The following is a 21,054-nucleotide window of genomic DNA, read 5'->3' as shown; positions in this document are numbered from 1 at the left end:
CTGATTCTCATATATTTAGATCATTATTTTTTGGACAAATACACTTATAATTTTTAGAAGAATTTCCGTTAATTTACCCTGCACGTCCCCTCACACACTCGACAAAGAATACCAGCAACGCAATGACCCACATATAACATTGGACCTCAAATATCCCGTAGAGCTGTGTTAACGTCAAGGATGGCTTGTGTAAGTCTAAACCCTGTTTATTTGTATGAATTTCTCCAACAAACAATCGTGACCAGTGGTCGATTATGCCGCTTGCACGTAAATTTCGCAGTATTATATTCACCGGTAGCCTCAAGTAGGAGTGTTTCGTAAAGTAGACGGAAATGTGATGTATGTAGATATCCTCGTTTAATATTTTGAATTTACCGTTTTTCTGTTCACTAATCATATAGTATTTGAGAAAGTCACTAGGAGTGGATGCCGCGTAATTTTTCTCTGGATTATCCTCCAGAATAGCGTACACTTCGGTATCGCTAACATTCATCATCAGAAGTTCAATCTCTTGATTTTCCACAGCCTTAATTTTGGACATAGAGTCGGCAGTGGACGGTGTTACAACCAACTTGTATCCACGGTGAATCAGTTGGTCCAGCGTCGCAGGTGCCGGGATGAGTTTTTGCGTACTAAAAAAATCATAGAGAAGGGCTTCATAGGAAGATCGCAAAACTAAGGTTAGTAATAGCCACATGACGAATATAAAGCGCGCGAAATTCGCAGACGGTTCGGGTGTTGATATTTGAGCTAAAAGAATACCCGTCCACATGAAAATCATCTCTCTGATATCCACAATTCCAAAGATAAAGTATAACAGGCGTATGCTTAAACGATGTAATATGAAAGCTAGGAATATCGGCAATAGATAGAACATCAGTAAGGAACTCCAGACGTAAATATTGAAGGGATACGTTAAGATTTCGTATGTGGACCAAGGTTCTTGCTTCGCTAACACGGATAGCACCTGATTGGTTTGATAAAATGTCATCGATGAGGTTAGCACCGTTGAACGTTCCAGTGTATGTCGAAAGCAACCCAAACTTAGATCGCCCGATTTTTCAGCCAACTGCAATAGAAAACGAAAAAGGAATAGCAACGGTATTAATTACTATATTAGTTTGAGGAATACTTCGATATACGCACAATTTTAATGGCTCCTGTCAAGGTTCCATTGGGCATCACTAATCCACGTTGCTCGTTACGAGGCGGCGTAATATATTTCACATCAAAATTTAATTTAGCAATCAAAAGGTTTAAAAATTCACCTTCGACACCGCCATACTGCAATACATCCTGCTCGGGTTTGGGCAGCGTTACATAAGGGGGCACATTCCACAGAACTGCCATTATGGAGCAACCATAAAAGTTTCGCACCTTGTCGGGGAACAGGGCTGAGGCACTTAACTCTGTAAGGGATTTACCACGATTTAATTGAATCGGTAGAGTGCTCTTGCAGCGTTCGCGCGAAAATGGAAAATATGTATAAAGCTCTATACCGGTGCCGTTCACTTCCAGGAGCACGTCTACATTTAAAATATAGTGACGCCAACAATAATCGAAAATCTTTGTTAATTCCGACATCAGATGCGAACGATTAGTTAGTGGAGGCATGGCCATCAAATAGAATTCACTGAAATCATTACGCTGAGCATAAAACCCTGGGTCCATGTCACTGGAAGAGTATTTTAATGATGTATAAAATATAATACATTTTCAAGAGATATATTGTACATATGGATGTTTACATGGCTTGACTTACGCCAACGCTTCGTACGAGTCAATCAATAATATGTTGTATAGGTCGAAATTCTTCGGTTGCGGCAAATCCTTAAATACATTGATCTCCACCTTCACTTCATGTGCGGTCGTTAAGACCGACGTCAACAAGTCGATGAAATAATCAGCAGCTTCATCATCTCTTGAGCGCATGGAGAGAGAATAACTTTTTGTATGTTTCCTAAAGAAATTCGCGTGGTAATGCAGAATTGCACTGAACATATGCGAAAACTGCGTGCTTGTGGTTAGTATATTGGCTTCCCCGTAACCCTGCGCGCAGCAAAGCGACAACAGGCAGACAGAAATTGTGACACGCACTATCGTCGACAGCATTTCAATTGCAATTAAACAGGGAATTTCATTTACGAACCTCTAACTAAGCGATTTGCCTACCATTAGTGCCATTAAATTAAAAGCCTTTAATAATCGTAGACGTGGCCTCTAATGAACTATGAAATGTAAACCTGAAACTAGGCGTATCCCTGGAGCCATTAATCATTTGGAAAATCCATATAGCAGAGAATCAAATAGTGGACCCCGATGCCTAATATACGTATGTATGTACATCCTTTTTAATATTTCGCTTTTATTAACATAACCTAGCAATCATAAAGAAACCGATTATAATGCTTTGCAAAATATTTATTACTTAATAATTGACATATTTCAACATGATAAAAAAATATGAACAAGCACTTATGTGTGAATATGACACGTTTTTTATATGTATGTAAATAGCTTTTAGCCTAAATCGAATTGTTTTAAAAACTTTATAAAAATAAATGCACATCTGGGTTTTCTTTCGTATTTTTAACATACATAGTTTCTTTTTTTTATAGCTTTTGCAAAAGAATGGAGGAGGCGCCACCGCCACCGTTGCAGATTGAGGCGCATCCGAACTCGCCAGGTTTCAAAGCATGTGACAAGTGCGTCACTAAACGGGCACCTGACATGCCGATTGGATGGCCTATAGACACAGCACCGCCATGTATATTCACTTTGGCCGGGTCGATGTCGAGTTTTTTTATATTAGCCAAAACCACCAGTGAGAAAGCTTCGTTAATTTCCCACATGGCAACATCTTGCTTCTTTATGCCGGCACGCTGCAGCAACTTTGGCACGGCGAAGGCGGGTGCAATGGGAAAGTCAATTGGATCTGTTTCAGCATCCTGGAAGGCTACTATACGTGCAATTGGTTTTAATTTTAAGCGTTCAGCGGCTTCAGCAGTCATCAGCACTGTGGCAGCACCACCGTCATTTAGGGTGGAGGCGTTTCCGGCTGTAACAGTGCCATTTTCCTTCTGGAATACTGTAGACAGTTGGCCAAATTTGTCGAAATTAACACGTTTGAACTCCTCATCTTCCGTGATTGTCACTTCCGGTTTGCGTTTTAACTGTATTTTTACAGGTGCGATTTCAGCATCAAACACTTTTTCGCTCCATGCTTTTGCCGAGCGCTTGTACGATTGTATAGCAAACTCATCTTGTTCTTGACGGCTTATACCCATTTTCTTTGCTGTATTTTCTGCGCAGTTGCCCATATGAAATTTGTTGTAGACATCGGTGAGACCGTCAAAAACGATACCATCGATGAGTTGGATGCCTCCGTAGGGTGTAGCGCCACGTTTCATGTAATATGGTACATTCGACATGGACTCCATTCCTCCGGCGACCACAATTTCTGCTTGACTGAGCATCAGCGACTGTGCTCCCAACATGACCGCTTTCATACCAGAAGAGCACACTTTGTTCACTGTTGTGCAACACACGTTCTTAGGTAAGCCGGCGAAGATAGCTGCCTGGCGTGCTGGTGCTTGGCCCAAGCCGGCAGATACGACATTACCCATAATCACTTCATCTACCTGGTCCTTGCTGATACCGGAGCGCTGTACTGCAGCGTCAACTGCTACAGCTCCTAGTTGAGTTGCCGACAAAGGTGCCAATTGGCTTTGAAAGCTACCAATTGGTGTACGGGTGGCGGATACAATGACCACTTCATGTATTTTCGAACTAAATTTACGTGATTGAGCGCAAAGCGAACGCGTAGCTTGCAAGAATGCGGCCATTTCGATATTGTTTGCTATATAAAATACTCTGAATTATAAACTTAAATACCACCTATACTAAAATATAATGACCTTCGGCCCAACAGGTTGACCAGTAAGAATCCAGATGTATTTTTGAGAGCTGTCAAATATTGCGTAACTAATTAAAAGCAGAGCTGTTATATTTATATTCGGAGCTGCTGTTTCTTAAAATACTTTTATGATATTAATATACGTAGGTAATAATTAAATACATAAAATATTGTATAAAGTTAAAAATCAAATTAAAAAGCATTACCAATTAAATAAAAATATCTTTATAATAATCTGATCATCTATGGGAAAACTTTAGATTAGCATCCCCCGAATTCGGAGATAAAACCGGTATGAGCAGTTAGAGGATGTACTCCTGATAAGAACCGCAGATGACGTATTATATATTCGATATACTCGCACTTCAAGTAGAAAAGTTCACAAATTAAAATATGTATGTATTAGAAATTTTACATTTAAATTTGACAGTTACTCAGTTACAAAACGGTTGCTTGCAAGAAAATTATCTGAGTAACTATACCCATATATTGCAACCGAACATAAATAAAAAATCCGCCCATTCCCATTTTATCCCGGAATTCAGGGGATGCTATACGAAAGCCTAGCCAAAATAATATATATAACGTAATTTCCTTTAATTTCGTATCAAAATTTGATTTATTATTAGGTAAACACATCAAATAGTTCACTTCACGCATTTTGATCCATTTGAGTTGAGTTGGTAATGTTGCAGTGTGCTTTCCTTATACTTCCTTATCTGTCAACTTTGAATGACGGGAGGAATGAAACGACAAAGAAGAACAAGCATACAAGAAAAATTTGCAGATTCACTCAACTAAAAGCAAAAATTATTAAATAAGTTGCAGAATAATTGAAAGAATACATTTTCCATCAAAATGACTACTGGAGCCGTGCCAGCAGAAGGCGTTCGTGAGAAAGCACTTGTGGAATATAGAAAAAAACTGCTGGAGCATAAGGAAGTTGAGTCGCGTCTTAAAGAAAGTAAGTACTTATCTTACACTTAAATGAGTCAAATTAAACATTGTTTATGCCAATCTCTAGAACGTGAGGAAATAAAAGAGCTTACTAAACAATATGACAAGTCGGAAAACGACCTTAAAGCATTGCAAAGTGTCGGCCAAATTGTCGGTGAAGTTCTTAAACAATTGACAGAGGATAAATGTAAGTATTACTTACATATGAATGCAATAGAAGCTCTAAATAAATAAATATTGTTTTAGTTATTGTCAAAGCGACAAATGGACCACGTTATGTCGTAGGTTGCCGAAGGCAATTGGATAAAACCAAGTTGAAATCCGGCACTCGTGTAGCCCTGGACATGACAACTTTAACTATAATGCGATATCTACCGCGTGAAGTAGATCCTCTAGTTTACAACATGTCTCATGAAGATCCAGGAGAGGTGAAGTATTCTGCTATTGGAGGACTTTCTGAACAAATTCGCGAATTGCGTGAAGTTATTGAACTGCCACTGTTAAATCCAGAGCTTTTCTTGCGTGTAGGTATCACACCACCAAAAGGTTGTCTGCTGTACGGACCACCTGGTACAGGAAAGACCTTATTAGCCAGAGCAGTAGCTTCCCAATTGGATGCAAATTTTTTGAAAGTTGTCTCTTCAGCTATTGTGGATAAATATATTGGTGAGAGTGCCCGTCTCATTCGAGAAATGTTCAACTACGCCCGCGATCATCAACCCTGTATTATTTTTATGGATGAAATCGATGCCATTGGTGGACGTCGTTTTTCCGAGGGCACATCAGCTGATCGTGAGATTCAGCGTACGCTTATGGAACTGTTAAATCAAATGGACGGTTTCGATTCTCTAGGTCAAGTTAAAATGATAATGGCTACCAATCGTCCTGATACCCTTGACCCAGCTCTTTTACGTCCTGGTCGTTTAGATCGTAAAATTGAAATACCACTACCTAATGAGCAAGCACGGTAAGTCTCTTTAATATTAAAATAATTTACATTTTTTAAATTCAAGATAAATTTTTTATATATAGAATGGAAATTCTTAAAATTCACGCTGCAAAGATTGCAAAGCACGGCGAGATAGACTATGAAGCTATTGTCAAGTTATCGGACAATTTTAACGGCGCTGATTTAAGAAATGTGTGTACCGAAGCAGGTCTCTTCGCTATCAGGTAACAAGTTATATACTATAAATATAATTATGTATTTTTATTCATACTATTTCCAATTTTTTAGAGCTGATCGCGAATACGTTATACAGGAAGATTTTATGAAAGCTGTTCGCAAGGTAGCTGACAACAAAAAATTAGAGAGCAAATTGGATTACAAACCTGTATAATTTAGATAGAGATACAAGAAAAATAAAATTTTCTACAAATTACTCGATTTAAAAAATATACTTTATTTGATGCACATATTTAACGTAAAAATAATTATTAGACAAATAACTTGGCCAACCCAAAAACTACTTTTGCCTATCCTCAATCCGACGTTTCTTGCGTTCTAGATAATCACTCACATTGTCATATCGTTTCTTAAACCATGCTGACACATCTTCAGGCTTCCACACTTCTGATCTGAACTGTTCCTCTATCATATTAATACAGTCAGTTGGTATGATTAGTTGACCATCCGTCACGTTCGAAACTTTCAAGCTAAAATGTTCGTCAACAATACTACTAGCATAAAGCCTTTCATTTACGAAACAAATATTGCTTATAATCACATCCGGATAACTAAGCTTTGTTAGCTCTGTTATAAACCATTGATCCTCACAGCTGTTACTAATTTCGTAAATAACAACACTTTCACCCGGTTGATATAACAATACTGCGGCTTCAAATTTATTTTCACAATTCGGTCGCAAGCAAAGTTTTAAGGCTGGTGCTGGCAGATCAAACTTGGATATTTCTCGGCCACTTATGAAATTCCAAATACGTAAAGTTTTATCTCCGGATATGGAAACAATTGTGTCCTCACTCAAAAATGTTAGTCCAGAAACAAATTCTTTATGCCCAAGACAATAGCCGTATATATCATGTGTTTCAGGATAATTAGTTATGCGGATTTTGTCATCTCTATCACAAGTGATAATATATTTAGAATCTGGCGTCCATAATACATCGTAGACTATGCTCAGATGGCCGAATAAGAGTTGTGGTTCCGCTTCGAAATTTACACAATCATATTTGTAGCAATCCCCTGACTTGTCTGTCACCAAAAGCACCTTGGAGTCTTTGCTAAATGTAAGAGCACTTGAAGCACGTGCTAATGGTCTCACTGACACAAGTTTAGCGTGTTCAGGCCGGCATTGGTAGAGCAAGACAGCTTTTTGACCTGCAGTAGTTACAGCACATAAGCAATGATCCGTGGAAAGTTCAACATGAAGAATGCTAGGTAAATCTGGTTTCACTTCTTTTGGCTTCTTCGTCACTTTAGATTGTTCACTTTCACCCTCGCCGTCAACATCAGAAATACCTTTAGAGGCTTTCAGGCCGACTTCAGTCAAATCATTAGGTATTTCTAATTCTTTAAAAATTTGCAAATCTTTTGGATTTACGAAAATCACTTTTCTATTCAAAGCAATTACCAGTTCAGGTTCGGCATAAAAAAGCGTCGTCATAATTCTAAATAAATAATTAAACGAAAATAAGCACAAATGTTAGCAATGCAATTTGCCTCTTTAATTCACAGCCATTTAGGACAATTCACAATGGCAAAGATTTGTCATCACACAAACAGCTGATTACATTGTTTATACCGGCCAACAACTAAATAAAAAGAAACAAGCTATTGAAATGACTTCGACAAAAGTACAAAATGAAACCAAGTATCCTGTTTATATTGTACTGGGTTCTGGGGGGCACACCGCCGAAATGTGCACCATAAATATGGCGCTACTAAGTTCCGCTAGAGGCAAGGGAATTTACAACCCACTCCGCTATATTATAGCCAACGACGATATCACTTCCCGAAGCAGAATAACAAGTGCCATGCAAAAGGTTGGTGTGGCCCTAGATGATACATCGTTTATTTATGTACCTCGTAGCCGCAAAGTGGGACAAAGCTACCTTAGCAGTGTATTTACAACACTATGGGCATTATTATGGAGCATTTGGCTTGTGTGGAGTGGTCAACCCAAGTTATTACTCTGCAACGGCCCAGGAACATGTGTACCATTTTGTATAGCAACTTATATTTGCAGACGAATAAGGCGCTTGCCAAGTAAAACTAAAATCGTATTTGTGGAGAGTTGGTGCAGAGTACGTACACTTTCACTTAGCGGCAAACTGCTTCGCCCTTTTCTTGACTTACTGGTGGTCCAATGGCCGGCGCTAGCCGAAAAATATAAAAACGCCAACAATGTAAAGTACTTCGGAAAAATTATGTGAACATGTACAATATAATTTATTTGGTGAAAAACAAGGCCTAGAAGTTCTAATGATGCCGCACAAGTAATTATGAAGAACTTTAGCAAAACGAAAACAATGCAAATTTTGTAAAAAAAAAATATAAATAATAATAAACACATAAAATTTAACTTAACTAGGAAGAGAGACAATCGTCAAGGTGATCGTTGATCGTCTCTTGTTCAACCTCCTGTCCACAATTGGGACACTGAATTGTACTTTTTAGAATATTTCTTTGACGATATAACCTGGTGTCCTCTGGACTCCAACCGTCGTTTGTGGAATTGGTCTCAGGCCTGTTCGGTGAACTTAGGTTGATATTACTGCTACTACTGGAAAATTCATCATCGCTTGTCGAAGTAAGGTTAATTAAATCTTGTTCGGAATAGCCAGCTTTTCGAAGAATATCTTTACGAGAAGGGCGTGGTGTGCGCGTTGGGTTTAATGGTCGCGATGTAGATGATAATTTTTTCAGCAAATGCTTAGGTGCAGCAATTTTAATCGCTATGCCAGTACAACCGTCCATATGGTCGGCGAATAAACAGCGTTTCATTTTACCTTGGCAAATTGGGCAAGTAATGATGTCATCGTTAGGGTTGGGAAAATGATAGGATCCAGAAGGTTTGACGTCATTTTCTCTATTGAAATCCTTCAACATTGTATCGTCGCCAAAAAATTCATCTATCACAGAAGTGTCTGCTAATTCCGCAGCAGCTGATATATTAGCCATTTGATTATTGTCGTCCTGTGCATTATCATCATACTCATCATCAATAAGAATGATATCCTCATCCAACAAATCATCAGTGTCTTCAAGGATCTCGTCTTTGATAACTTTATGACGTTCATCAGCCGTTAGTGGAGTGGATCGCTTCGGAGGTTCAACTCCAAAACCGCTTTCGTTGTCATCGGAGTCACTTTCATCATCCGAGAGAATCGCAATAGTCTCCGTAGGCGGGTCTCTTAACATTATATCATCGTCTAAGACTAGCCAATCCTCAGTTTTAGGTTTCTTTACTGCGTCAGCTGGTTGCAAGATATCGTTGGACAGTCGTCTACGTTTGCCACAATCTTAAAAAATAAAAATATTTCATAAGATCAATTGTAAACAATTGTACAGTTCCCTCACCTGCTGGCGCTTCTGCATCGCTTTCAAGGAAACGTGAATTTTTCTTATTGTTTTCTATCATGGTATCTGAACTTCTATTTGTTTTATTTTTATCGAAACGTTTTAACCATAACTCACGTAGATGATTACGATCCACTTCCCCACTCGGACTATTTTTGGAGCATGCGCTCAAATGACCTGTGGCACCTACTTGGCAACCACTACCACTGAAAGCAGCATTTGCTCTACTATTCACATTTACGCGGCTAGCGGCACCGGTAGTAGCGTCAGGACTACCATTTAGATTCGCAAAGCCAATAACGTTTCGTAAGTTACCACCAGCTAACGTATGCCGAATTGGCGTTTTATTAGACCCAGAAATTGTGTTTGTATTAAATGGATCACTTGATAGACCTGGGTAGGAAGACGGTGGAAAAGCGGAGGCTATAGATGTTTGGCGATCAATTGGTTTCGTAACTGGTGCTTTTGTCTTTGGGTTCAGAAGAAGGATACCGCCGCCATTTGTTTTGATAGGGCCTACAAAAAAAAATGAAAGCTTTGCAGGCGCAGATAGGGAGCGAATAATTTGAACACACACCTTTAACCCCAATAACGCCTGAAGTTCCATTATTAAAGCCTTTCACATTATTGGCGTCCGACAATTTTGGTGTAGAGCTTATCTGTTTGTTTGTAGAAGGGAAGAAAGTGCGCAAATCTTTTCCTTGCTGTTGCTTTGGTTCTTTTGAGGCGTTTTGCTTTTTTGGTTTATCCGGGCCTTTAATTTTCATGAAAGTGCCACCACAAGACTCCTGATGTGCTGCCCACCACTGGTCATTGGGACCAGGAGCTCGATTACACGTGCGTTTTACATAGCCGAAAAAAGGGGCGCGATTTTGGCAGCTTCCATTACATCGCCACCAGTGCTGTTTATAAACATCTACTTCATCATGGAATGTATGGTATACCTAAAATACTTACATTATACACAGATTTTATATTTTTCATACATACTTACTGTTATATTGGTACCAGCCACTTTATTGATTGCATACATGATCTTTTTAAAATTTGGACCGTGACCGCCGTTTCCTTCCCGTATATTCAAAACGAAACAGTATGCATGTATCATTTCGTGCTGAAAGAGATATTTTAATGTTTACTTATAAATTAAAGCATCCAGCACTACAAACCAACATCGTCTCAATCAAGTCTTTACGTGGTCTTAACTTGAGCAGAGGTTCACTTAAGCGGATAGTAATATCCATACCGAAACGATTACGTCGCGAATAACATATTCCAGCACAGCTATACATGCGCTTGCTCCACTCCAAGGTCACACACTTCAAGCGGCTTTGAAAAAACTTATCATCAAAGGCGGCAAACAGTGCGAATATATCTGGTGTAGGATCCAGCGTTTCCCACTGTGGATGTACAAGATTTTGCGTACGATTTAAGTAGTCTTCGTCTTGGTTCGAAGTCGGATTACTACGCTTTATACGTAAAGGTTTCTTTGCAGGAGGAGGCATACTGAAGTTGACAATCTCCGGTTCCTTGAATTGTATATATAAAATTAGAAATTTTAGAATAATAATATACCCAAAACCTACGCTGCCATCGCTGCTATTCAAATCTGTGCTTGAATCGGCGTTCCATCGCTTTTGCATTTCCAGCGCCATTAAAAAATCTGGATCATTCGACATTTCCAATATTTAACTTAGCTTCTTAAAAAGCTAGCTGCACAAATCATACCAAACAAGAATTTTTAACTCACTCAACTTAACTCAAGAAGTGCGATACAGACAGAAGTAGCAAAGAAATTTTCGCAAACCGCGCGCGGAATATATGTTTACTAACATGTAAATCAGAGATAAAATGTAAATTGTGCTACCATATGTTTTCTGCTCACTTCCTGTTCACATATCCTTTTTTTCACTGACGTTAAAACAGGACGACATAACACTCAATTTTTATTCATGTATGTATAAATTTGAATTCAATAAAGTAGAATTTAAGTACAATTAATTGGGGAACCAATGATTTTTTGAATAGAACTGCACATTAATCTGAAACTATTTGTTTACATTTTGCACATGCGATGCGATCACGATATATATTTTAACAATTAGTGGTAAACAGACATTTCTTATAAATATAATTATATGGCAATGCTAAGCTTTCGGATGTAGAATACGAACAGTGCCAAATTATCGATTAATGTGAAATTGTCAAAGGCTTCGTTCATTAGTCTTAGAGGATAGAAAAATTGCAAGATTTTTATTATTGCAATTATTTGTTAATATTCATGGAAGGACTTGTTAATTACAGTAGCGAAGACGAACAGGAGGAGACAATGGATCATATAACTGTAAGTATATAAATGCTTATGCATAGAGTAATTTATTGCGAAGTAAAAAAAAAGTACGTATGGGGAAAATGGCGACGATGAAAAATGTGTTCTATGTGTGTATACGTCCTTTACCAATAAATAAAATAAAGAAAGATTTTTTTCGAATATACTACTGCTAACTAGCAATTTACTAAGTTTAAAGAAAATAACATAGTTTGCTGTTTATGACTAGTTGCCAAATTCCTTTAGGCTGAACGCGGAAGCGGTGGTCACAGTCCTGGCAGAATAAGGCGTTCCTATGAAAGTGAAGCCACAATGATAGGCGATGGTAGTCGTGGAGGGGGTAAACGTGGTTCACCACCTGCCCGCAACAGCAATTACAGAGATGAGGTAAACATATGTATTTTATTTTCATAAACAAATTGCACTGTTTCTTGGTGCTTTTATGTATTTTTTGTACGATTTATATATAATCTGAGATTTTTAATTACTAGGGTTACGTGTATGGATATATCCGTACACCGAAAGGATGTAGAAAGTCTAAAATGTGTTAGCGTTATTTAATACATTCAAAAAAAGTTATAACAAATTAATTCATACAGATTAAATTTTTTTAGCCATTATTAATAAACTGTAAAATTTATGTTAGCTTTATTTTTTAAATTCGTTTTATCCAAAATTAAAAAACAAATTGATAATTTTCGTAAACACTTATAAGCCTTTATATTTATGTGTTATATTAGTATATCTTGTCTAAATTAAAAATCGTTAAAACCTATTTCAAGTAGTGAAAAAATGTATATATTTATGTACGTTCATATTCTGGTCAATAAGAGGTTCAATGAAAAGTTTTCGTCAATTTTTTGGGTTGGTTGTTGTAGGGTTTCAAGTAAAATCGAAATGGCCTTGAAATATGAAAAAATAGTTTCCGGGCTCCGCTTATTGTTACCTCATTTCACTTGTTCAATAGGCATTCCCATTATTATTTTTTGTAAATACATAGCTATAATTTTATATTAAAATCATTTAATTAACAAACTATCCACTTTTGTTATTGTTGTTATATATAAAATGTCGAAAAGTTACAATCTGCATCTCTACGTACGCACACCTACATACATAACTATAAATCAAGCCAGCCGCAGACCTGGTTTGGTCGTGCGTAAAAAGCAAATTTATATCCGGCGACCTGAAAGGAGCGCACAAATAGAAAGTGTAACTTAAAAATTTTCCGCCAGAAAGAAAAAGACCCTAACATTTTTTATAGGAATGCGAAAAAAAATACGAAGGAGCCTTTTTCTATGTGTGTTCCCATTACATACTTAACTTTACTGTGTAGGAGTTGAGCTGTAAATGAACGTGAGTATATATGCAAATTAACAAAAAAGAATCAGTAATTTAATTTTTGTTGCAGGAAATTTAATTAACTAAAGAAAACATTCAAAACAAAAAAATTACAAACAATATATCTACATAAAAAATTTCGGTGGGCATGGGTATAACGTAACATATAAAGCGTATATATTTAGGTTTAGATGTATATTAGAATAACCTTTCGCAGACTTTTAATAGAAAAGCGAAGCCAAATAATAACTTGACAGTTTTTTCGTACATAATTTTCTCTTCCAGGACACACAAAAGCAGAGCTCTTCCTTTGGCAGCAGTAAGAGACCAACATCATCAACGTATCACAGTCGAGACAACAAGCGAGACAACCGCGATAACAGGAGAGAAAGTCGCGACAATGTACGTGATCATAGAGAAGAGAGGGAATCGAGAGATACTCGTTATTCAAAAGATCACACTCGTTATGACTATAAAGTAACGTACACTCAATATAAAATAAATTATTTTATGAAATTAATTGTAAATTTTCAGAATGATCGTACGCGTACAAGAGATTACCAAAATGATCACAGGCGAGATCGTGATAACTTTGATAATCGGCGACCACCTCGTGATGATGATCGTAACAGGCCCTCATCTTCTTCATACAAAAATAATCGCTATGGAGGTAATGGGCGCGATGAACGACCTAGACATGATTCCTCGACTATAATTGCGGGTCCTTCATCATTACGTCAACAACATCACAACCGCTCACTCGATCAACGACATACGGAGCATTATGATCATTCTACTAGTCGTCATCGACGTCGTAGTAACTCTCGCTCTCCATCTCCTTCAACTGCGCAACGGCATTACCATAGTAAGCGTTCGGCTCACGATGAAAAGTCATATTCGCGTCATCGCAGTCGATCACGTTCACGCTCTATTACCCCGACACGTTCTGATTCCCGTGAAAAAGATCGGGAAGGATTTGCTTTAGAAAAAGCGCGCTTATCAGCTCAGGCAATGGAGCGTAAAATACATACCGATAGTCATTCATCACAAGAAAAAGGAATTCAGTCTCTACACTCCAGCGCACGTACAGAAGCACTGTTATCTTTACCATTAAATGAAACTGCGCCAAAGCAGCCAAACGTGATTGCTGTTGCACCAGTTCCTTCAACCTCTTCTAATAATGGCGGTGAACCAGCGGTCATCCAACTACCCAGTTACTATAACCCCAATGTTATAAATCCAAACAAATATGCTGAGCAGGTACAGAAGCGCAAACTGCTATGGGGAGCAAAGAAAGCGGAAGATACCGCTGCAAAATGGGGCAATGCACAATTTTCTCAAGATACCGATGGGAAAGTTGCATCCAAATTTATGCGTCTGATGGGCATAAAAGGCAGCGGTCCCTCGAAGAGTGAAGAAGTGGTTGAACAAAAGGTTGTTCCGACGGTGGCACCAGATGTCAAAACGAGGGAGGTAATGTTCTCAAACATGGAGCAGCAGTATGAGGTCGCACGCCAAGCTACTCATACAATGCGTGGTGTCGGTTTAGGTTTCAGTTCACAAGCTCGACCGTTTTGAATAATATGTGCGAGCAAAGTGACATGCGAAGTTGAGGAAAACTATCTCAAATTGTTCAATTTTCGTGTAGTTTAAATGACACGCAACACATGTTTATAATATTTGTTTCTGAACATATGTATGAAAAAATAATTGGTATGTTAAATAAACCCATAAATGAATAAATGAATATGTTGTGGAAAACTAGATTGATGTTTGTTAATTGGAATAGCAGTATGTGAAGTATAACAATTATTTGTTTTACTTTCGAATGAAGGGTAGAATGGAGACACTATTTTACCTTAGGTGCTTCAAAAGGGCCGCAACGAATCCTAGTGCATTTACACTAATAATTTTTCACAGTGTAGGCAATATTAAAACAAATCGAACAGAGAGTTTGAACGTTTACTATCAGCTGATTGTTGACAGCTAAAATGCAACAACAAAAACAAAATACAAGAAAAAGCGATTTTTGCCAAGTTGTCAACGTAAAAACGCAAATAAATAAGTTAACAATTTAAAATACACAAAATTTTATTGTGTAAACAAAGGAAGTAAAATAGTTCGATAGTTATACAATCTCTGGTGCAGTTGAAAATATGTCTTGGCTCAACAGCAGTCTTAGTACATTGAAAGGTCAACTAACGACACTGGCTCAGGAGGTACTTGCTGAGACAGCAGGTCCAGGGGACGAAGAATACCGTGGTCCAGAAAGTGAAACACGGACTGCAGTTGAGTTGCTTGCAGATACGCAAAATGAAAACGAGCAATTGAACAAATTATGCAATGAAAAGGATATCGAAGTAAGTAGGCACGAGCAGGCAAAAAGGTGTAGCAATTATTAGTTGTTAAAAGTGATTTGGCAAATTATACCATTATTTTGAAAAATATTTTGTTAAGGGTATCAAACAACTTTGTTTACATGACAATAGTTTGAGATCGTAAACCATTATTTTTAGTCGATTCAGTCATGTAGATTCTACAGTAATACATCAGTTCTACTGAACCAATATCATTGAACTTTTGGTGCCGCAATTGGAGAGTGTGCATCATATATGTAATTATAAAATAGAGAAATTTGTTCTCTAATCCAAATTTTACTTAATTTCGTAAATTTATTGTTCACATACACATGTACCATATATAGCCTAAACTAAATATGCTTTCATTACAGATTACTTTACTGCGCAAGCAAATTAATGAATTGCAAATGAAAATCGCCGATAGTGGAGGTGGATCTGCAAGTTCTTCGAAATCGGTAAGTGGAAATTAATATAAAAGAAATGTATTTGAGAAAGATGTTTACCGTCGGCCATCGCCGTCGGCTCTAATGAATCCTTTAAGATCCCTTTTTTCTTTTATATACATTTTTTTTGTTAATGTTCGATGCATGTATGTATAGACGTCTATGTACATATGTATGTCTGAATACCCCACTCTAGTATTTCTTTTTCATTTTTAAATTCAATGTGAAGTGTTTTATACCATTTTATTTTCGCCAATATTACTGGGGGTGCGGCAACAGTTATCGCAAATCTATGGTTGCTTCATATATGCATATATAAACGTGAATACAAAGTTATATATGTATATAGCCTGTGAGTGAATGTGCTTCTCTGCTCTATCCCTAAGTTAATATTTGAATAATGATATGACTTAAAGAACGAATGCAAACAACCACACTGTGACGCTTATAACGACACAAATGCGATAAACCAAAGAGCGTCGGCGTTGTAGCGGCAATAGTTTACAGTAACGCGATATAACTGGTGTTCTGCATCAGTCCAACTTTGTTCATCGCCCCTTAAATCAATAAAATATAAAGTTAAACACCACAAAGCGATACTTTTGAGCACATCCTTAACCAAGTCTGTGGCGTCAGGTAGTACCTACCTGGCATTACAAAATCCACCTTTTCATTTCATATGCTCAAATCAGTAAATAAATGAGCTCTATTTGTATGACATTTGAATGTGCAATGTGTTATGTTTATGCTTAGATTAATTCGCTTATAAAATAATACATAATTTTATCTTTGCCGTATATGCTTTTGCTGTTGATAAGCATTCAACGCGCTCACATAGTCATAAATATATGTGTATACCATAGTTATGAATTCTAAGTAACATTGTACATACATACACCATTCTATATATCGTAAGCGTATGCAAATATACTTACAGACTAAATACTCTTTATCTACATAAGTCGATCCGTTAAATAAATAACAGCTCTATGCATAAGAGATGTATATGAAATTGGTCGATATGAGTAAATTTTTAATAATATATGTACATTTGTATTATATACGTTTATATATATGTATGCACATAAATGTAATAAATTTTTATCAATATCTCATTGTGCTGAGATAAAGGCATATTTTTCTATAATCAATCCCAAAATTATATTTTAACGGTTTTTTGGTTTCACAACTGTACTACTTCCACAAGCCTTGTAATTTTATGACAATAAATTCGTACTGAGAAAACTGCGAAATGGAGTCATCAGACATCTTTTAACTTTCCCTAAACAACCTTAGTCTCAACGCAGATTATTTGTTTGTGTTATTGAATAGATCTCTCTCTTTACCGAAGAGTACTAATTTTAACAGTAATAAGCATTGAAATAAACGATTTACTGCTTCGAGAATTTATTAAATTTATCTGAAAGATCATTGCGATCGCAACAAGTATGTGGAAAGTTGTAAGGCACAGACATAGTCGCTCCAAATATGCCAGTATATCGCACTCCGGACTATAATAGAATGTCTCTGGATGTCTCCTCAAACTCAACTGAGACAAGCATGTTAGCGGATCATAGCGAACTCTCTAATCTAGATATTGTAGAATATTACAGTTCTTCTTATCTAAATTAGACCCTAATATATTCACTATATGCTCTGCATGCAAAGAGTCTCCGCATGAATCTCAACACTTATTTGATATGCCTTTTCTTATGGTCCGACCCCGTCAAAACAGCTCCTAACTGGGTCTATCGGTCTAATTTTCGGCCAAAAAGGTGTTTATATATACGCTACAACAATAACGGGATGTGAAAAGCAGCAGGATCATTTACAATTAATACAATGCTCCGGTCGAAAAGCCACACTGCTTAAATCTACAATATCTTTATTCAAACAAAGCATTTAAAAAATTTCCACTTTTTTATTTAAAAAGTGAAAAACGCCATTTTGTGACACCTCCACCTTCCGTTCTCATAATAACTACAATACTCACGCAAGAAAATAAAATTTGTTTAATTTTACCACAGTTTGATTGTCACCATTAAAATTTATTCGCCCATCGACGACCCCTTTGGGCTTATTCGCCACCACAACATACACGAGTATCGATCGCATCTGTCTATTTTTGTGTATCGCTTCACAGCCTAGCTGATAAACGTGGCTAAAAATGTGCTCGTTCCTTTCATCCCCTACTACCACGTGTGCGTGCGCCTAAAACTGCGCTATTATCTTCGGGTTGCTTATCTTGCCTAATTATGTATGCAAAACATCCACGCGCTCCACCAACTGCGCAGCTGCCCCTCCACTCCACGGCAGATCATTATCGTGGCGATAATGTATTTGTGATCCCATTGAATTGTACAGTTTCAATGTTTCGATATCCATATGTCTGCCAGCCACCCCTTTGATTGCCACTTACATGCGCGTGTGTGTCGTGTGTGTGGAACGTGCAGCGGGGGTTGTCTGTCAATATGTATATACGAGTTACTCTATATATTTGGGTACACTATATACTAGATTGTCGGGGCTCTGAGGACGAGCTGTGTGGGTATAAAAGGTGAACCACCTGCTGGATTTCACTTCATTACAGTAATTAATTCAGCAGTTGTTGTCGCTACGATGCCGCTGCAATCGGCATACAATTAGAAAGCAATATTCAGCGATTCGCCACGTAGCAGCAAGGCGAAGCGAGCCAACCGTGCACCCGCATAAAGTGCAAATTTTCTTCACGGTTGCATTCGTCGCCGCCGACTTAACTGACTTCACTTTAATCGTTGCTTTTCGTTGTTTTCAAAAAGTATACGAGTGTATAAAAAGGGGCATTTTCGTCGGCCTAAAAAGTACGCGATTTGCATTTTAAATGTCGTGAATTGTACTGCATTTTGCTTTTGTAATCGCGTATATCTTGTGTAACATTCCAAGCCACATTCAATTTGTTTACTAAATTCATGTTGTAATCGCGTTGTTGCTTTTCGAAATATTGCACAGTGACTGAGGGGTAAGTTTCCGGAAGAAAAATACTATATGTTTTTTCTTCAAAAGCATTAATTTAATTGAAAAACATTGTTTGGATCTTTGTAACTTTAGCAAAATATATACAAGTATATATTTACATACATATATTCACTTTAAATATTATATAAAAAACTGCCAACAATTAATACTTTTTTTTCACAAAAAAAAATTGTAAATTAAAAAAATAATGACAATTAATTATAAATAAATAAAATATTGAAATTTCCAAATAATTTATTTAAATATAGAAAATATTGTTTTTACAGCCGCTACTTAAAATGGAGAGATGTATACTTTTAGGCTGCTTTTAAAACATTTCGATAGTGCAAAGATATATTGAAACTTAACTTTATTACAGTTAATTCAAATCTGTTAAATAATTCTCCTTTACCAAAACCGATTTTTAGTTACTTGTTCTAGGGCCACGCGTGGTCCAGTCTTATCCAAAACTGCCGAGTTGACAGATAAGTCTAACTGTAGATACTGAATGGTCAGCCACATGTATATGTAGTTTTTGATATTTTCTCATTCTTTCGTAGTTCAATTAATTCTTTTCGACTCAGTGCAGTAAATGTGCGGAAGCTGCGAAATTTGCAACATATTTGTCTTTAAAATTATTTATTTAAAATTTAATCTCCTTTTTATTCGCTTACTTTTTCATTTCGGTGTCACCTTTGAAAATGGGTTGGACAGTTCTTTATCGTTTAAGTTAAGATGGGAGACAAAAAATAGTCAGCGTCCAAAAAGTCTTTCAATAGAATAAAATGTCAATGCTACGGCAGGTGTTTCACCAATGATTTCGTAAGATAAAAATGCTTGGGGTAGTCAGAGGCACGAAAAAATTAGAATTTTCAGTAAGTTTTTTACATTAAATCATGTTATTTTACAAAAGTAGTAATTTGGCATTATTAAACAATGTTTTGAAGTCACGAAAATTTCAAAAAAAAATTTAATTTCCATTGTTATAGCGGTCTGTGTTGACCCAGTTCCAAAAAGGCCTGATCGAAGCTTTTTTTTTCAAAAACCAATAAAATGGCGGCTCCAGGAAATTTTTTTTCTAGATTTTTGGAAAAAAATCAACCGTTAATTGGTCTTAAAGAGCGAAATTTCTTTCTTCGATCAGACCCGAGTTTATTATGTAATTTAAAAGCTGTATAAGTTTTATTAAAATCTACTAAGCGGTTTTCGAGCAACAGCTGTCACCAGTTCGAAAAACATAGTTTTGAGAAAAACGCATTTAAAGTTTCTTGCGGCTGCCGCTAGCTACCTGCCCCCGAGTGCTTTGAAGTGCCCGAGCGCTCTTTGTTATTTGTCGAATAACTCAAAAAGTAATTATCGGATCAACTTGAAACTTTCAGAGAATAATTTCAAGGTATTACGCAAACCAAAACCAAATTGATTTTTTGAAAATTCTGACTACCCCTTTCCCCTCAAACAACTCTTAAGAAATTATTATAAATTCTTTAAACAGTTAGAAAGTGCAAGTTGACTTTAATTCTCATTTCTCCCTTCAATTGGAGCAACAGAATTTTCTTAACTTCGAAAAGTTTGTGTTTGCGAGCAGAGATTTTAATAAAAATCTATTTGATTATGTATCGGCTATACTCGGAATTATTTGCCGAGTGAGAGTCGATAAGTTGGCATATATATATATATATATACATACATATCTGCGTGCTTATGCTAACATATATACATATATATGTATATGAAGAAATATGTGTGTATGTGTGTGCTCCCATGTTGGATATGTGATCTTGTCGCTGATAATAGCCCGGCGATGATCAGTTGAGCATGCAACGCTGTGGAAGCAACGACACAGTAAGCATCCGCAAACTGACAACAACAACAACATTAACGCTATAAATACGTAGCACGTACAAATAAATGCATTGGCATTAGAATCAATGAACCAACTACATATTGCTGGAGAAGGGCTGGCGAGGGGCTGTTGCGGTTCTGATGACCACGTAGCAAAGTGGCTTTGTGCGCTTGCATGTAACCGTGAACTAATTAGGGGTTAGCTAGCTATGCGGCGACAAAAAGTGACAATTGCGGCCAAGAGCGCTCGCTGCAACAACAACACAGTGGAACACCATTGGGCACAACAACAACAACAACAACGACAATGGAGGCAGATTAAACGTGATCGA

At 37.1% G+C, this 21,054-nt stretch overlaps 8 protein-coding genes across 13 annotated transcripts in view; 4 read left to right on the top strand and 4 right to left on the bottom strand.

The window, feature by feature from the left end:
- Window positions 1–24: 24 nt before the first annotated feature.
- LOC106626931 (glutamate receptor) lies at window positions 25–2,139 on the bottom strand. Its single transcript, XM_036365481.2, has 3 exons — window positions 1,763–2,139; window positions 1,147–1,675; window positions 25–1,069 (listed from the first exon to the last, which is right to left on the bottom strand). The coding sequence occupies exons 1-3, from the start codon at window positions 2,110–2,112 to the stop codon at window positions 74–76; spliced, it is 1,875 nt and encodes a 624-aa protein (XP_036221374.1). The 5' UTR covers window positions 2,113–2,139; the 3' UTR covers window positions 25–73.
- A 261-nt stretch (window positions 2,140–2,400) lies between these two features.
- Acat1 (Acetyl-CoA acetyltransferase 1) lies at window positions 2,401–3,958 on the bottom strand. Its single transcript, XM_036365508.2, has one exon. The coding sequence runs from the start codon at window positions 3,843–3,845 to the stop codon at window positions 2,613–2,615; it is 1,233 nt and encodes a 410-aa protein (XP_036221401.1). The 5' UTR covers window positions 3,846–3,958; the 3' UTR covers window positions 2,401–2,612.
- Window positions 3,959–4,651: 693 nt separating this feature from the next.
- On the top strand, window positions 4,652–6,255 carry Rpt4 (Regulatory particle triple-A ATPase 4). Its single transcript, XM_014246981.3, has 5 exons — window positions 4,652–4,880; window positions 4,941–5,060; window positions 5,120–5,840; window positions 5,906–6,046; window positions 6,111–6,255. Exons 1-5 carry the CDS (start codon window positions 4,775–4,777, stop codon window positions 6,211–6,213), a joined length of 1,191 nt encoding a protein of 396 aa, XP_014102456.1. The 5' UTR covers window positions 4,652–4,774; the 3' UTR covers window positions 6,214–6,255.
- A 1-nt stretch (window position 6,256) lies between these two features.
- On the bottom strand, window positions 6,257–7,579 carry wuho (tRNA (guanine-N(7)-)-methyltransferase non-catalytic subunit wuho). Its single transcript, XM_014246982.3, has one exon. It carries the CDS (start codon window positions 7,495–7,497, stop codon window positions 6,340–6,342), a length of 1,158 nt encoding a protein of 385 aa, XP_014102457.2. The 5' UTR covers window positions 7,498–7,579; the 3' UTR covers window positions 6,257–6,339.
- A 21-nt stretch (window positions 7,580–7,600) lies between these two features.
- Window positions 7,601–8,420, top strand: Alg14 (ALG14, UDP-N-acetylglucosaminyltransferase subunit). Its single transcript, XM_036365525.2, has one exon. The coding sequence runs from the start codon at window positions 7,673–7,675 to the stop codon at window positions 8,264–8,266; it is 594 nt and encodes a 197-aa protein (XP_036221418.1). The 5' UTR covers window positions 7,601–7,672; the 3' UTR covers window positions 8,267–8,420.
- On the bottom strand, window positions 8,259–11,463 carry mh (maternal haploid). 2 transcript variants are annotated; one of them, XM_014246977.3, is made up of 6 exons: window positions 11,000–11,463; window positions 10,583–10,942; window positions 10,408–10,527; window positions 9,991–10,357; window positions 9,414–9,929; window positions 8,259–9,355 (listed from the first exon to the last, which is right to left on the bottom strand). In XM_014246977.3, the coding sequence occupies exons 1-6, from the start codon at window positions 11,090–11,092 to the stop codon at window positions 8,421–8,423; spliced, it is 2,391 nt and encodes a 796-aa protein (XP_014102452.2). In that variant the 5' UTR covers window positions 11,093–11,463; the 3' UTR covers window positions 8,259–8,420. The 2 variants fall into 2 exon arrangements, with proteins under 2 accessions (XP_014102452.2, XP_069965571.1); XM_070109470.1 differs by lacking the exon at window positions 9,414–9,929 and having other exon boundaries at window positions 11,000–11,462.
- Window positions 11,464–11,596: 133 nt separating this feature from the next.
- Window positions 11,597–14,847, top strand: LOC106627007 (arginine/serine-rich coiled-coil protein 2). Of its 5 annotated transcripts, none has more exons than XM_014246954.3 (4): window positions 11,597–11,757; window positions 11,989–12,129; window positions 13,369–13,560; window positions 13,618–14,847. In XM_014246954.3, the coding sequence occupies exons 1-4, from the start codon at window positions 11,695–11,697 to the stop codon at window positions 14,659–14,661; spliced, it is 1,440 nt and encodes a 479-aa protein (XP_014102429.1). In that variant the 5' UTR covers window positions 11,597–11,694; the 3' UTR covers window positions 14,662–14,847. The 5 variants fall into 5 exon arrangements, with proteins under 5 accessions (XP_014102429.1, XP_014102431.1, XP_014102430.1 ...); XM_014246955.3 differs by having other exon boundaries at window positions 11,600–11,757; window positions 11,972–12,129; XM_036365490.2 differs by lacking the exon at window positions 11,597–11,757 and adding an exon at window positions 11,811–11,852.
- Window positions 14,848–15,103: 256 nt separating this feature from the next.
- Window positions 15,104–21,054, top strand: part of Gmap (Golgi microtubule-associated protein) — a 41,261-nt gene continuing 35,310 nt past the window's right edge. The window contains exons 1-2 of the mRNA XM_014246951.3: window positions 15,104–15,443; window positions 15,815–15,898. Coding sequence (XP_014102426.2) covers window positions 15,240–15,443; window positions 15,815–15,898 — 288 coding nt within the window. The 5' untranslated portion in view covers window positions 15,104–15,239. The remainder of the gene's footprint in view (window positions 15,444–15,814; window positions 15,899–21,054) is intronic.

This window comes from Bactrocera oleae, chromosome 5 (assembly GCF_042242935.1).
Source record: "Bactrocera oleae isolate idBacOlea1 chromosome 5, idBacOlea1, whole genome shotgun sequence".
Classification (NCBI taxonomy): Eukaryota; Metazoa; Arthropoda; class Insecta; order Diptera; family Tephritidae; genus Bactrocera; species Bactrocera oleae.
This window is presented reverse-complemented; position numbering and strand designations above follow the sequence as displayed.

Excerpts from the sequence above, each read along its gene's own strand:
- LOC106626931 (XM_036365481.2), bottom strand. The coding sequence starts at position 2,112 with ATGCTGTCGACGATAGTGCGTGTCACAATTTCTGTCTGCCTGTTGTCG. Across the intron at positions 1,676-1,762 it reads GACTCGTACGAAGCGTTGGC|TGACATGGACCCAGGGTTTT; the intron begins GTAAGTCAAGCC and ends ATACTCTTCCAG. Across the intron at positions 1,070-1,146 it reads TGACAGGAGCCATTAAAATT|TTGGCTGAAAAATCGGGCGA; the intron begins GTGCGTATATCG and ends TTTCTATTGCAG.
- Acat1 (XM_036365508.2), bottom strand. The coding sequence starts at position 3,845 with ATGGCCGCATTCTTGCAAGCTACGCGTTCGCTTTGCGCTCAATCACGT.
- Rpt4 (XM_014246981.3), top strand. The coding sequence starts at position 4,775 with ATGACTACTGGAGCCGTGCCAGCAGAAGGCGTTCGTGAGAAAGCACTT. Across the intron at positions 5,841-5,905 it reads CTACCTAATGAGCAAGCACG|AATGGAAATTCTTAAAATTC; the intron begins GTAAGTCTCTTT and ends TTTTATATATAG. Across the intron at positions 6,047-6,110 it reads GCAGGTCTCTTCGCTATCAG|AGCTGATCGCGAATACGTTA; the intron begins GTAACAAGTTAT and ends CCAATTTTTTAG.
- wuho (XM_014246982.3), bottom strand. The coding sequence starts at position 7,497 with ATGACGACGCTTTTTTATGCCGAACCTGAACTGGTAATTGCTTTGAAT.
- Alg14 (XM_036365525.2), top strand. The coding sequence starts at position 7,673 with ATGACTTCGACAAAAGTACAAAATGAAACCAAGTATCCTGTTTATATT.
- mh (XM_014246977.3), bottom strand. The coding sequence starts at position 11,092 with ATGTCGAATGATCCAGATTTTTTAATGGCGCTGGAAATGCAAAAGCGA. Across the intron at positions 10,528-10,582 it reads ACTTGATTGAGACGATGTTG|CACGAAATGATACATGCATA; the intron begins GTTTGTAGTGCT and ends TATCTCTTTCAG. Across the intron at positions 9,356-9,413 it reads CGATGCAGAAGCGCCAGCAG|ATTGTGGCAAACGTAGACGA; the intron begins GTGAGGGAACTG and ends TTATTTTTTAAG.
- LOC106627007 (XM_014246954.3), top strand. The coding sequence starts at position 11,695 with ATGGAAGGACTTGTTAATTACAGTAGCGAAGACGAACAGGAGGAGACA. Across the intron at positions 11,758-11,988 it reads AGACAATGGATCATATAACT|GCTGAACGCGGAAGCGGTGG; the intron begins GTAAGTATATAA and ends AAATTCCTTTAG. Across the intron at positions 12,130-13,368 it reads ACAGCAATTACAGAGATGAG|GACACACAAAAGCAGAGCTC; the intron begins GTAAACATATGT and ends TTTCTCTTCCAG.